The 15,872-nt window shown below is 35.6% G+C and overlaps 1 protein-coding gene across 4 annotated transcripts in view; it reads right to left on the bottom strand.

Moving 5' to 3' along the window:
• The window catches only part of CDH7 (cadherin 7), a 129,981-nt gene that overhangs the window by 62,992 nt on the left and 51,117 nt on the right, over nucleotides 1–15,872 (bottom strand). For all 4 annotated transcript variants that reach the window (XM_045378317.3, XM_005586498.5, XM_045378318.3 and 1 more), the window contains exons 3-4: nucleotides 10,909–11,203; nucleotides 5,919–6,038 (exon numbers count right to left, since the gene is read on the bottom strand). In XM_045378317.3, coding sequence (XP_045234252.1) covers nucleotides 5,919–6,038; nucleotides 10,909–11,203 — 415 coding nt within the window. The remainder of the gene's footprint in view (nucleotides 1–5,918; nucleotides 6,039–10,908; nucleotides 11,204–15,872) is intronic.

The following is a 15,872-nucleotide window of genomic DNA, read 5'->3' on the forward strand; positions in this document are numbered from 1 at the left end:
ATTTCTACTTGTAAGGCATTTGCTCGCTTTTACTTTTAAGTAAAAACTGTCTAAATTTGGAAAAGCATTCTCATACATTGGATTTCATTTGTGTTTTGTCATGTATTATATAATTGTATATATAAATACATGCACAGACAGAAAATTGTTAATATCATATTACTGAACTAGTAAAGTCTAGTCTTGACCAACTGGATACCTCTAACTCTGTGAGATTTTCATGCTTAATAATAATCAATAATTTTCAGTCACATAGGCTTAGCAAAAAAAAAAAAAAAAAAGGAATTCTATCTGTGGGCTCTTTGGAAAAGACATTGGCTCATATTTTAGGCTTTGTGAATAATAATTTTTCTATAACTACATCATCTGATACCATAACTCAGAACTTTTCATTTATTTATAATCCATGTTCACAAAAAGCATTGTGCATGTGAAACATAAACTTATATTGCTATTGCTCAAAGTTGTTTTTAAGTATAGGAAAAAAATCTGATGATCCAATATCCTATCAGCCTCAGATGATTTTTTTAATGCATATTCAGCTACTATTGAATCTTTTTAAAAATTTGGTATATGTACCTCATGTAACAGATGATAGCCATTTCTGAAATCTTCCGCACTTTAGGGAAGGAATGGAACACGGGTTCTGCATACTCAGGCTTCAGATTACCCTCAGGAGTCTAGACAACTGCATGAACCCAAGGATTAATAACCAGGGGCTGGGGAGATTCACACTGTGAGGGCTCAACCCTTTAGGTTTGTTCTCACTAAAACTAAATAAACGTTTTTGGATATCACTTTGACTGGACTACCATTCCAAGGGGAATCTCAATATTGCAAAACTGGCTTCCTCAGGGATCTTGTTAACTGAGGAAGTACCTTCTCACAGCAACCAGGATCTGGGTCATCTGCACTTCCAACTCCCAAAGCACTTCATGCCTCCTTCTCTCTCCATTACAGCCTTTATTGTCTGTAGCTATTCCAAGAATTCTAAAACCATACAATTAGACTTTAAAGAAACTGGTTTCCTTATGGTTTTTATGTACTTAATAATATACATCAAGAGGTAAGTGATACCAAACAGTCAAGCCCCCAAATTGGGACTTAGCTCAGGAGGTTCTTGGCTTTGCCCAAGAAAGAATTCAAGGGTAATCCAGTGGGTTTTGGATAGCAACTTTTATTAAATGGTACTGCTGTTTGTGGAGCAGTGCTAACTCATAGTCAATGTGCCCAAACTCTGCAATCTATGGTCTCTTGGCAAAGTTATTTATACTTATGTAAACCCAATTTCAATTACATGCAAATTAAGGAGTGGGTGAATGCAAATTGAGGGGTAGATTATTTAGAAGTTTCTAGGAAAGAGGGAAGTAACTTCCAGGTCATTGCAACAGAGACGGGTGGTAACTTTCAAGTTGTTGCCATAGTATTTATAAACTGTCATGGCACTGGTGGGAGTGTCTTATGCCAATGAGCAATGAGTGCAGCTAGGACTGCTTGTGTTGACATCTGCTGGTTCCTGCCAGTTTCTTCACTTTATCCTGTCTGAACCAGATCCTGTTTTGGTCAACAAGGTTGTGACCAGAAAATAAGTCCTGCTGGTCTCCTACCTCATAAGGACCATGAATGAACTAAAGCCATTTGGTATGGCCACCACCAAAATGGAGCCGCCAGTGAAGGCAGCACCACTGAGATATGGACAGGAGAATGACGCAACAGCAAAAAAATCATTTCAAATACATGTAGTTTGGCTGTTTGCTTTGCTTTTGTTCTAACAGAACTAATTGGATATCATGTTAGCTCTCTTGGTAACTCCTTTAAAGATAATTATTTTTGTGTGATTATTCCCTAGTGAATGAGAATAATAGATATAACTGGTAATGAACTGAATATGTATTTATGTAATCAGTTTCTGTCAATATGTATTCTTAGTATTTAAAATATCTCAGTGATGCTTGTGACTAATATTAACTTATTCTGTTTTACATTATATCAATGAGTGCTATGTTACATGATGTTTAGAAATATAGTACATATTCAGGGAAAAAAAAATCCAATATGATGTTTTGCTAATGAAGACACAATTGAATATTTTAATGCAATGTGATCAGCTGTTATGCTATCTCCCCCATGCACATTCTGACTGGATAACAATGATCACTTCTGTAAATTTATTCTGAGTCCTAACTGCTACCTTCTTTCCCTTGGACAGCTCCTGTTGGAGCAATTCACCAATTATAATAAACTCAACTCATTCTGTAACATATTGATAACTATTGAAATTAAAAAAGAAAAAACTCGAAACCTTGTAGCATACAAAGTTAACTAAAAGTAAATTAGAAATAAAATGGAGAATGGGATGTATAAACATCCTTAAGTATGTGCATCTTTGAGACTTGAATTGCATTGTGAAGATAAATGTACCACTTTATATTTTAAAAATATTATGAGTGCAATACATTGCGTAGTCTTGTGTTACATATTTGTAGAATTACAGAGACGAATACAGATTGGGGTCAAGCAACACTCTTTCTTGCAAATGTAGACACTGAGGCAAGAAGAAACAGATCCTGAACAAAGCAGTTTCAAGTAAAAAAAAATATTCATGATGCTTGAAAGTTAAATTTCAAAGGAACTTAGAAACTGAAATGAGCACAAATGTTTCAGGCTTGCTTTCTATTTTTAAAAATATCCTTTGATGATAATCGTTTAAATACTGGAATACAAATTATAAATGAATTTCATATAATAGGCAATAAAATCAAGTATGGCACTTTTATTACAGACATTTATCAGTAAATCAAATATGAAAGAAATGCACAGCCCTGGCTATGCAGAAACTATGTTACTGATTAGCTGAGAAAACTCTTGGGAGGAGGAACCTATTTATAAAACAAAATCACAAAAGTTTTTGGATGCTCATTTTGTTTTACACTTAAGATAAAAATCTGCTAATGAGTTTCTATTTCTTTCTAAATTTTGTGCCTAAGCTCTGTATTATTTGACTTGTTTATCTGTAGTGTAGATACGAAAGAGCTATAAAAAGATGGAGAAGAGCGAACGACAGTGAAGTAGTAAAGTTGGAAGCTTCTGGAACATCAAAGAATTCCAGTGCTGGCAGAAAATGAAGAGTCATTGAGGAAAGGACTCTTTTTGCAACCTGTGGGGGATGTTCTCAGCAAGCTTTCAAAAGAGACAGCACTCTTGCATAGAATGAGAACCGGGAGTGTGTGAAGGGTGTAGTTGGAAGGGGTCACTTGTTATGGCAATACCCTTTACATAAAATTATGATGTAATAGGTATGCATGCAACACATAATGCAGTCACCATGTAATCATACTTCTTATGTCTAAAAAAAGAAGTCCTAAATGACAAATGATGTTTAACACTCAATTCATTTTCCACGGCTTGCTTCATCGTCAGGTGAGCTGTACCATCATTCTTACCCTGTACTTAGTTTAAAGCTCTGCTGCTGATGTCTTCAAATCCTTAATCATTTAAGAATAAAGGACCTGAATGTTCATTTTAAGTTACGAATTAGGTAGCCAGTCCTCCCATATATCACATAGACCCAAAAAAGTTATCTGTTTGCTTGCAGGTTACAAAATAAATAGATACACCTTAGAATGATCCTAAGTATGTTTAATGGAATAAATGTAAAGCCCGTAATCCCCTAGTAAGTTTGTGGACACTATGAAGATAGGTGTTGAGAAGTTTGAAGGGAATGTGGTTTACCTTGTTTCCAGTGTCATGCTACCTTGCTTGTTAAAGTCAACTGTCAACACTGGGTTTTGCAACTACTCACATTCTAGCTTGGGGGAAGGAGAAATTGACGCAGAAAATACAGTTTCCCTCTGGTCATTCAGCCTGTAAATAGTGCTATAGATGAAAATTTGTGCTCTGAGATTTTAGTCATGTTATTTTCTTAGAAATTGAGAAGAAGAAATTTATAGAAATGCACCTAACAGTGATGGTTTGTGCCTATGGTTACATAATTTTTATTTAGCATAATTTCAACATTTTTCCTGTCAAAATTTTACTTTCTGACACAAAAACCCTCAGATTTGAAGGAGAAATAATGTTATTTCTCACATATAAATGAATCAGACAGACATCAGGAAAGGAAGACTAACAAGACTAAGTGAACCTTGATTTACAATTCCCCATGCCCTTTAGGTCTGAAAACTTTCCATTTCTGTCAGAAAAACATGTAATTTATTTTTTCTCACAAGAAATGTACTCTACGTATTATAAATTAGCAGAGAGGACAAAGATGCCCAGAATATCTCTGCATTAATGACCATGTAAAAAGAAGTTCCAGTGATTACCATAGTTACAGTATTAAAAAAAACTAAACTAAACTTTCCTCTTCTCTTGAAACACACAATCCCTTCAACTCTGAAATTAAAATCAGGTTTGAAGTATTAATAATGTAATCCTATGACATATACCATTGTCTAGTTGATCAACCGGTAAGGCTTTATCTCCATAGTGTTACATAGAAATCCTGTTATTCTGCTGCAAAGCCAAAATCACAAGCCAATCATTAGTAGCAGCAAAATATTTAATCCCTGAACTTAATACATGCTATTTTTGGACAAGTTATATAAGGCAGGAGTGTATGATTGTGAGCAAATTGTCAGGAACTTGTCAATGTCTTTTTAGGTTGTCAAGAGTAGGCATAGAAGGGAAGAGGTGGGTGTTTGAATTTAGGTTTCTCAGATCTATCATCCAGGCAAACAGAAGCACGCTTTCCACATTCACAGGATTCATATCATAAATCAAATACTTTCATTTACTTCTCCTTTAATACTTGCTTAATCATGACTGTTTCTTCCTTATTAGACTTGCCATGTGGTTTCCAAGCCCCATCTCTACACTGTTATAAAATATGCATTCCATCTCTATGAAAGCTCTAATGAATGAGCTAAGATTGAATTTACTTGTCTGTTCACGCACATTACAATGGTCATTCCCAAAAGGTGTTCATGAGAATAAATTAATACTGCTCTTTTTGTAAATATGAAAAACAGGATCAATGGCATTAAAATATTCATTTAGGATTACAGGTACTGATGAATATTCATAATCATAAATTTATATATTTGAATAATTCTAACTCCATGATAAAGGCAAAATTATTTTTAAAAAGAGAAAACGTGGATTTTCACAGTGATTAAAAAAAATCAGTGTTATTCACACCCGCCTGTGTGAATCAGTAATATTCACACCCACCCGCCCTTCCCTACACACACAGGACCAGGAAAACTGAATACATTAAAATATCAATTAATAACCAAGATAACAATGTCCCATGGTATAGTCTTAATGTAAACGGTTTCAGCTTAAAAGTAAAACAGAACAAACCAACTACATATTCTATCCATACCACTCAACCCAGTACAAATTGTTCCCCAAAATTAAAAAATATATATATTTAGTTTCGTTTTTGATTTAGCAGATCATCACCCTAACTGTTATGTTTAAATTTATTTCCCTGAGAAAAATAACATCTGGAAGAATAAACTGAAACTACTACCTATTATATTACATGGCAGAGAGGTTTCTGAGATGTAAAGATTACTGTATAATTTCCTGTGTGAATGAAAACACAAAACAAAACACAAGTAAAACTCTGAGGTAAAGTATCAAAATTTTCTTAAGCATTCAGGAGATAGAAACTGAAATACTTTTGAATATATAGCATTATTTTTAATTTTGTTAAGATACTGATGACTAAAATAAAATATTTTAAATGGTGATAAATCCTCAATAATATGATGCTTACCAAAGTAGACATATTGGGAGAAGTAGAATAAAATAGTATGTTATTAGTGTCAACTATATTTAGAAATAATCATATTAATTGTAAGAAACAAACAACTTATGACTTTACAAGAATGTCACATTTCAGTTTTTACCTGTCTTTGGCTCCACTGAGAAGTATGGCTGTCCTTGCAGAATACTGTAGACCACTCTGGCACTGTTGCCATACGTAGGATCATCAGCATCTGTCGCTGTCACTTGTACCACTGAGGTCCCTAGATGCCAATCCCAAAACCACTGAATTAAAAACTTCCAAATACCACAAAACAAAATAACTTACAAAATGTTACTGATTCCACATTAAGCTTATTTGAAATTTTTCATTTATCTTTTTCAAGGCACATAAAAAAATTGATACAGTATTATTTTAAAATAAACCAGCTCCAAAGAGATGATAGATATTAACAAAACCCTTGAAATATTTAAGGGATAAGAAAATATTCTGGCAAAAAAAAAAAAAATACCATCGATGATGCACATTAGGCTGGGATATACTCCGAATCGGATGGGACTGAAACTTTAGGTGTCTCATCCATTGGGTTCAGGTAATATATTTTCATCAAGAGCAGCTTCTATAAGACTCAATCACTGTCTAGAAAACAGCATGATAACAGCATCTTGGACACTTGAATCATTGCAGGTACAAAAATGTCATGATTAAGATGATCCAGATAGAAACCAAAATGTCATTAACTGACAAAGAATATTTGATGCATCTAACTGGATATTAGGTGGCTACCCTATCTCCTTGGGATTTTTTAAAATTTTCTCTGCCAATTGATTTAAAAACAAAACAGGAAATGAAAATTTAAACCAAACCTCTTGTAAAAGAGGAAAGCCATGGCAACTTTAAAAATTGCATAGATAGTTTTTTGGTTGTTACATATGATTTACAACATATGATGTTACATATGAAATGTTGTATTCTTTCTTCATTTACTATGTATTCACACATTCAATATGGAAAGCATTTCTTCTGATCTGTTATTTTTTTCCATTTGGAATGTAATCTTTAAAATATCAGAAAGACTCATGTTTGCTTAGTTTATATATTTAGTTATATACTATTATTTAGTAAATATCCTGTCTTTTAAATATGGAACAGGTCCCTTTCTTCATGGATTCTTTAAGGTCCTAGTTTGTTTCAAATAATTTCCTGAATATGACATTTTAAAGCTAACATATTTTCAGATTGATTTCTATGTAAATATCTCTTTCAAAATGCCTTAAGCAAGTCATTAATGTCCACTTTGCTATAAATCCACTTTATTTTCTATATATATTTCATTGCCAATTCCATTTTCTTTAAAATTATGTGAAAATTATGAAAGTTAAGTGTACAGTACTATTCTTTAAACCATAAAGTTTTTATTTATTTTATTGTATATTTTGAGACGGAGTTTCACTCTTCTGCCCAGGCTGGAGTGCAATGGCACAGTCTCGGCTCACCGTAACCTCTGCCTCCCGGGTTCAAGAGATTCTGCTGCTTCAGCCTCCTGAGTAGCTGGGATTACAGGCACATGCCACCATGCCCAGCTAATTTTGTATTTTTAATAGAGACGGGGTTTCTCCATGTTGGTCAGGCTGGTCTCGAACTCCCGACTTCAGGTTATCCGCCTGCCTCAGCCTCCCAAAGTGCTGGGATTCCAGGTGTGAGCCACCACACCCAGCCTGAAGTTTTTTATTTTATGGACTTAGATGATTGTGCCCTGCAGATGTCTGGTGGGGCCAAGATGGTAAATAATGAGTATTTTTAAATCTTTTTTAAGAATTAAATTTTGAATATTTTAAATGTTATAATAAATTACACTGATGTTCTCTCTTTCCTCTATATGTATTAGCTTTACAATATTTATTTTGGTAATATGCCTAAGTATGATTTTGCTACTTCATTTTAAAAGAAAGAAAACAATTTTAAACCAAATAATAAAAACTAAACTTCAGTAAGTTTGGCTGTGAACAATAATACTTTTTTTTTTTTCTGAAAAGTTCATTATCTCATTTAACACATATAGACACACAAACCAGATAACACACACACATATTCACAAATAAATTTAAACTTTCCATGCCTGTCTATGTTCTTCTGGCAATAAACAAAATATCCTAAAGGCTTACTAGTGTGTTTAAAATTTTAGGATTAGTTAACATCTAATAAAAAAAGATCCCTGGATATTAAACACTGAAAACCTGCATGGCCTATATCATACTATTTGATGGTTATTATACTTGGTTAGACTTAAGCACTTTGATTAACTGTAGTGTTTGATAAACTGTAAGTCCATACAACATATGTTATGTAGTTTAGGTATTCCATGTTCTATGTCCCAATTTTTATATTAACTTAATTGTCTGAATCGGTGTCAGATAAACTCTGAAGACATCTGAAAATAATTTTCTAAGAAAGTTCTGAACCCATTTGAATCAGCCAAGTAAATAACTTAAATATAAATTATTTAAACACTGTGATATGGGCCAGGTGCAGTGGCTCACGCCTGTAATCCCAGTACTTTGGGAGACTGAGTCAGGCAGATTGTGAGGTCAAGAGATCGAGATCATCCTGGCCAACATGGTGAAACCCCATTTCTACTAAAAATACAAAAATTAGCTGGGCATGGTGGTGCACACCTGTAGTCCCAGCTACTTAGGAGGCAAGAGAATCTCTTGAACCTGGGAGGCGGAAGTTGCAGTGAGTCGAGATCATGCCACTGCATTCCAGTCTGTAAACACAGTGAGACTCTGTCTCAAAAAAAAAAAAAAAAAGAAAAGAAAAAATAAAGAAAAGAAACAAAAGGTATTGTGACATGAAATAGCATGACTATTAATGACTATTATGCACACTTAAATAACATAAGTTATTTGACTTATAACATACATTAAGTATGCATAATAGTCATGCTGTTTCATGTCAGAGTACCATCAAAATCAAAACGACAGTGCACTATCAGATTTTTCTTTTCTTTTTTTTTTTTGAGATGGAGTCTTGCTCTGCCTCCCAGGCAGGAGTGCAGTGGCGAGATCTCAGCTCACTGAAATCACTGCTTCCCGGGTTCACACCATTCTCCTGCCTCAGCCTCCTGAGTAGCTGGGACTACAGGTGCCCGCCACCACGTCCAGCTAATTTTTTGTATTTTTAGTAGAGACGGGGTTTCACTGTGTTAGCCAGGATGGTCTCGATCCCCTGACCTCGTGATCATCCCGTCTCTGCCTCCCAAAGTGCTGGGATTACAGGCATGAGCCACCGTGCCCGGCCACTATTAGCTTCTAAAACAAAAAGTTCACATATACCTATATAAAATTTGCATATCTATATTCTATGTGGGAAAGGAAAACACTGGCAAGCCAATGAAGAACAACCAAAATGTCCATGAGAACTAGGAGTATGAAGTTGAATTAAATTGATCAAACACATCTCAAAAACTCCTGATTTACCAAACATTACTAATTTGGGGAGGAAGATGTGCCCTTTCTTTTTTCTATAACCTCCAAAATCTTGTAACAGTTACTGTTGCTGCTGCTCTTGTTGGTAAGCAGGAACAGCAGAAAGCACTTGGAAGGTGTGGATGGTGGTGAGGAAGAGTGAACACACCTGTTTGGTCACAGAAATGCTAGCAGTGCTTACATATGTGCTAATTATAGTAAGATCATGCCACTGTGGTTCAAATTCTTCCTGGCCACAAGCATTGATTCTTCTGTCTCCTTATCATTTGGCATTTGTCTAACAGCTAGAGGCAGGGTGGTGCCCCAAATAATTTCCCCTCTCTCTTCTAATAGGAACAGAAATTTAGGGCCACTAGACTGCGATCCCTTTAAGAGCACACATTATACACATCTTTGCAACCCCACTCCTCAGGGTCGTAAGTATGTTGATTTTATGATTGGATGAATGAAATGACCTTTTAAAAAAAAATAAATCACATTGGTTAAAATGCCCATGTGTTAAAATACAAGTTCCATTATGATTTTAAATAAACTTCCTATTTCAATATTAAAAACAGCAGGAAATTAATATATAAATCAACTCATCTCTCACCCAGTCTCATAACTTTTTATTTTTATTTTTGTAAGATTGCCTACGCTTAAATTACATATTGGCTGTAAACTATTCCAAAAGTACTTGAATAAATGAAATTTAAAAGAGAATTTCTATTATTCTATATAAATAAAGTACACACTAGAAGTACTTTACTTGCTATCTTTCTAGTAATGGTGCAATGACAAAAGGCCTTTGAACAAAAAAAGCCTTCATTTTTTTAAATATATATCTCCAAATGGGTACCTCCTTACCATTGCTATAAATTCACTATAAATTTTCATTCATTTAAGTTTTTGGATAATTTTTTTTAAATTAATGGTGGCATGGACACATGGCAGGGAACACCACACACTGGGGCCTGTTGAAGGGTTGGTGGAGGAGGGAGAGCATCAGGAAGAGTAATTTAGGGATGCTGGGCTTAATACTTAGGTAATGGGATAATCTGTGCAGCAAACCACCATGGCACACGTTTACCTATCTAACCTGCACATCTGCACATGTATCCCTGGAATTAAAATTTTAAAATAATCAGTGGTGGCATGTGGATGGCCATTTGTAGGTTCAATCATACTCATTACAATTAAACAGATCAGCCGATCCAAATATTAGCCTGGCTAGCCATCAATGGCCTTCTTGATACACTGGCCATAGAGAGATGTTTAGAACAATGAATCAATATCTTAATATCATGGAAAGAAAAGTAAACACTGGCCTGTGTCTGGAAGAATTCTGTTTGTTAACTTCTGAGGCATCACTGTAATCATTTAAAAATATAAATAAATATCAAGTTGAAAAAAATGTAAGATTAAAGTAATTTCCTGAAAACATTGAAATAGCTGTACAAAAACAATTTCCTAATTTTCCATACAAATAAATTAATAAGTTAAGTTAATGGATACTGGCCACCAACATGTCTCAAACGTTTCCCTCACCCTAACTGACAATTGCTACATACATACAGTCTATTCAGTACTTAAGGATGATTTAATTTTAAATAAAAAACTCCCCAAATCAGCCACAGGCTACAAAGCAGATTGTTCTTTACTTACCCACAGGAGACATCTCTGGAACTCCTGCCGTGTATGGGCCATCCAAAAATTTGGGTTCGTTGTCGTTGATATCCTGAATTTTGATGACAAACTCCGACTCGGGCTCCACGGGTTTGTTGGTGAGCCTGTCCAGAGCTTGAGCTCGGAGCGTGTAGTAGGCCTGCTCCTCACGATCCAGTCTCTTGGTGGCATGAATATCCCCAGTGTTCTCATCAATAATGAAAATGGAACTTGCCCCTTCGCCTGACAAGATGTATTTGATGGAACCATCTCCTTTATCAACATCAGAGTGAAGCTGGTGAAAAATTCATGTGAGATGAGATTAACTTACAAGAGAGTCAGCGATACGGAGATATGTAAAAATAATTCTTATGTCAGGTAGGAGTACACGAAATTTTATTGTTCTTGGAAAGATAAGCTGAACGCTTATTGTGCACAGCAGAAAGGCTATGAGAATGTGTCAGCTTGTACTTGTGAGCAAGACAATTTCATTTCTTCCTGTAAACAGTCACATTTCCAAAGGTATTTTATATCAGTCCCAAAGTTGGGAACTGATTGTAGTGTTATTTTTTATTTGATCTGTCCTTGTCAGTTTTAGCCATCTTCTTTGAACAGAGCAGGCATTCGGTAAACATGTATAATTGGTTGATTTGATCTACTCCAAGCAAAGAAACTTTCTATAGAACATTTGTAAATCTAGTTCCAACATACCATTCAATATGCTTAGAAACCCCCATATGCCCTTCTCTCCCTCCTTCCTGCCCTGTCCCCACTCACACTCCTTTCTGTGATTAACGAGTACGGCTGGATGTCCAGTCTCTAAATCTGTCTCCAAATCCTGTTCTGTATTTTAAAAATTGGAGCTGAAAAAAAAATGACACAGCTCTCTCAAGTAGGAATTTTAAATCAATACACGCATGGGACTTCAGCTAAACCCTTTCTTGAAATACCAAGAACTGCATTCGACTTGCATGATTAAGCACAGCATCAGCAGCACAGCAGTCCCTCCCGATTTGCGTTTCACATCTGGAGCTGTCCCTGCTGTATGTCAGAACATTATGCTGAACAGACGAACCTCAGGAAACTCAGACGTAATTACATATTTCCCTGAACTTCATAACCTGAGAAACGCACTACTCAATCCGTCATTTCAACAATCTTTCACCCCCTATAACTGCCATCATTCTGGGCTTTGGTTAATATGAATGTAAAATCCAATTTACCAAATAATAAAGCTTTTCGCTGCCCTTCAGAACTACGTTTGCATTTTTTAAAAGACAAGGTGCTAAAGAGATATAAAATATGAAAAAAAAAAAAAAACACCGAGGAAAGTATGGACACAGTACATTTTCATCCTTCCCTGGTAGCTGTTGAGGACATAGCTTTTTGTACCTTGAATTTCTGTAAATGATTGTTTTACTGCACTGTAACAGCTGTGTTTATCCTCTGCTTACAAGTACTTGAATACCTGATTTATCTTTTGGTTTCGATAGGACTACATAATACAAAAAGTAAATTTCTGGCACCAGTTGTAATTTAATTTTTTTCAGTGTGAATTATCTAGTGGATCCTAAGCCATACGTTTATTCAGTGTACGGAAAACGTGTGTTCTTCAACTATTGTGAATTATTTAACTTTCTCAAGTCATTTTTAGGGTTATGATTATATATGTAACTCCCTCTAATTTATAATACAAAGGGTGAAATATGAGAATTATTATAGTTTTAATTATTAAGAACTTCCTAGATGTCAGTCACTATGCTTAACATTCTTTTTTTTTTAACAAAACAATACTTTTATTTTAGGTTCAGAGGTACATGTGAAGGTTTGTTACATGGGTAAAACATTATTTACATAGTAACTCATTCAATGTTCACATTTGCCCTTAATCCTACGAACAAATGAAGAAACTGAGGTAGAGAAAGGCTAAGAACCTTGCCTGAAGTGGCCCAACCAACTCTGGCAGACGCAGGATTATGAAAACCGGCAGGCTGGTCTAAAGCCCACATCCCCACTCCCTATAATGAGATCCAGCCTCCAGGATAGGAACTGTTGTGCTGTGTGCTAGGGTCTTCAAGAGTTGATGCAAAGGGGAATGTGAGGAAAGAAGGGAATATGCAACCGACCCCACCTGATCACCCCCCAAATCTTCAAGAAGCTCAGTGCTTCGAGTGGTTTCCATCTGTATGTTTTATGACTTACCAACAGGGTCCCTTCTTGCCATTACATAACAATAAACTCCACCACACTCAGTAGCACATAGCAAAAAACTTGACTCCCAAGACAAATGCAGATGATGGATGAAAACAAGTTGTTTTTAAAACAAGCTTCCAGTCCCTGGGCCGCTTAAATGCTCAATGCTGCTCTCCTAAGGCTCCCTCACCCTCATCTGTGCACCCATGGGGCGGCAGCTGGTGGCAACTTATCTACACGTTACTGCTGACAGTGGCGTGCAATGTTAGAACATCCAGAAGACCACAAGAAATATCAATTATACATGAGTCATGTCTTTAATCAAAGCTTTTTTACACTGAAATCACATGAACGATTTTCATTTACAGAACAAACCCTATGATTCATTTACCTAATTCCTACCAGCTGATCACTGTTTTCGTGGCATGGCGCTACAATGTCCCTGTGGTATTCCAAGTATGAGAAACAAAACAAATTTATTTTCAGGAAAAATCACACAGTAAGTCCTGACTGTGAACTTCAACCTGAGCTCTGATGCTGCATTTTATTAAATATTATGGGGTTGTCAGTTGTTCTCCATTACTGACAACATCAGAACTTAAAAGTTTCATACTGCTGGATTCTCCAATCATTCAACAATCAAATTCTTCCTCTTCTACTACCTACCCGTGCCCCACCCATGCCCCACCACCCCGGCCCCGCACACATCCTGTTTCAGGAGCCCTAAACTTTACTATTCTTCCCATCGCTGACAATTTTCTCCCAGCTGGTACCATCACTAGGCTTCTAACCACTGCCAAAATTCACAAGCAGAAAATTGCTTGGAGCCTATACTCAGTGTCTTTGCAAAGTTACTCTAAGCATCTGTGGTTAAAAGGGACCAACTTTGAATTGTTAAAATGGGTACATAATTATCTGAGTCATTCAGACATTTAATCTGTGAGACTTTGTGCATTTTACTAATCCTAATAGGTGGAGTGAAATCCACACTCTTAGTAAAAAACTCCTCTCTCTTTGATGAAAAAGAATGCTCAGCAAAGAAATGTTCTCAAGTGTAGAAATAGCAAATCACGTTCTTAAGTTGACAAGTGTCTACGTAGGCACGTGCACACTCACAGACACACACACACACACACACACACATGCATGGACACATGCATGGACACCTTTGAGAATAACTATAACAACCCGAACAGAAAAATGTTACTCTCCGCTGTGAAAACCCTTGACCAAGAAAAAAAACAAACTATGATCCTATAAAATGGTAAATAAGTACAAAAGCAAAATAAACAATGCAACCAAAGACAAGTATTTGTGCTCTATTTGGGGACAGAACAGCGAATCACCTAAGTCTATTCTACTCACAAATACCCTTGCAAATGTGAACCTGAGATTAGCCTAAACAATAATAAAAAAAAATATTAATAAGCAGATAAAATTTACCTTTACTGCCTGGGTTCATAAATCATTTTCAAAGTATTTGTTTTGACTTCAAAGTAACTATTTACAGATTTCATTTTTTCAAATGAGCACAAAACATGAGAGGCATAGAACCTTAGTTGAATCTAGCTCATGATAAGGCAACAGATAAGTTGAGGAGGAGGTACGATTATGTAAATCCTGTGTCATTATGTCAGCATTATGTATTAATATGTAAGAAATATCAGACTCTCATAAACTACATAGACCATGAATGCAAATTACATTTTACATGTACCCTAAAATATATCTGTGAATAATCCATTAATGTTCCATCAGGCCCTGCTTCATAGAGCACCTCCCACCATGAGTCTATTTTATCCGAGCCCTTTTTCATTCATTCTGAACTATAATCTTAGTTCAGAATCATCAAACCTTTCACTTGGGCTATTGCAAAACATCTCAATTATTTTTTAATTTAATAACTCACATTGTCTAGGCTGTCAGAATCAAATTATTTCCTCTAAAACATATATTAAATTCTATCACACCCCTCATTAAATATGTTTTTGTCCACAAGAGTATCTTTATTGATAAGTGCTGAAAGATAACACTGAGATATCATAAGATATCATATTTGCACAACAATGTTAGCTCTGAAGGACTTTCATGATGGATCAGCCCCTGGGCATGGCCTGGAGCTTCCCGATGGTCCAGCCAATTGTGGCTGATTATTCCAGGAAGCATCTACTGCTATGTTTATGCTGATTTTAGAGCCTATGGAAAGTACATCTGTGCTATTTCAAAGTGTATGGAACATTTACTGGGCTGACTCTTGATCCTCCTTCTTTGGCCTTTTCAGCATGCTCACCAAATATATTTAATTGCTTCCCATGGTCTATGGATTTAATCGAAAATTCTAGGCATGAGTCCCAATCCGATTCCATTCTATCTCCCTGGCCTTGTTTTTCCACCACATCTCACAGTGTAGTCTATGGTCCAAGCGTGCTGGACTAGTTCTCACTGCCTGAGCATAGCAAGCATTTCCCATGCTTCCCAACACACCCACTCACAGACATCCAATTCAGCTTGATGCAAGTTCCCTTTTTCTGAAGTTTTACAACTGTCCTGTTTATTTCCCATAGTTTCTTATTTCAATTTCTATGATAGAATTCATTTAATTCTGCTTTATATTGAAAAATCTAGTTATTTTTACATTCAACTTTAATTTATAAACTCCTTAAGAATTAAGTTCTTTTTATCACTATGTTCTACATCCTTAATAAAGTCTGTTGTATTAAATTTGGTAAATTTACAGTCCACTTTGTAAAATAGCAGTATTTGTTTTATTT

This window comes from Macaca fascicularis, chromosome 18 (genome assembly GCF_037993035.2).
Source record: "Macaca fascicularis isolate 582-1 chromosome 18, T2T-MFA8v1.1".
Taxonomy (NCBI): domain Eukaryota; kingdom Metazoa; phylum Chordata; class Mammalia; order Primates; family Cercopithecidae; genus Macaca; species Macaca fascicularis.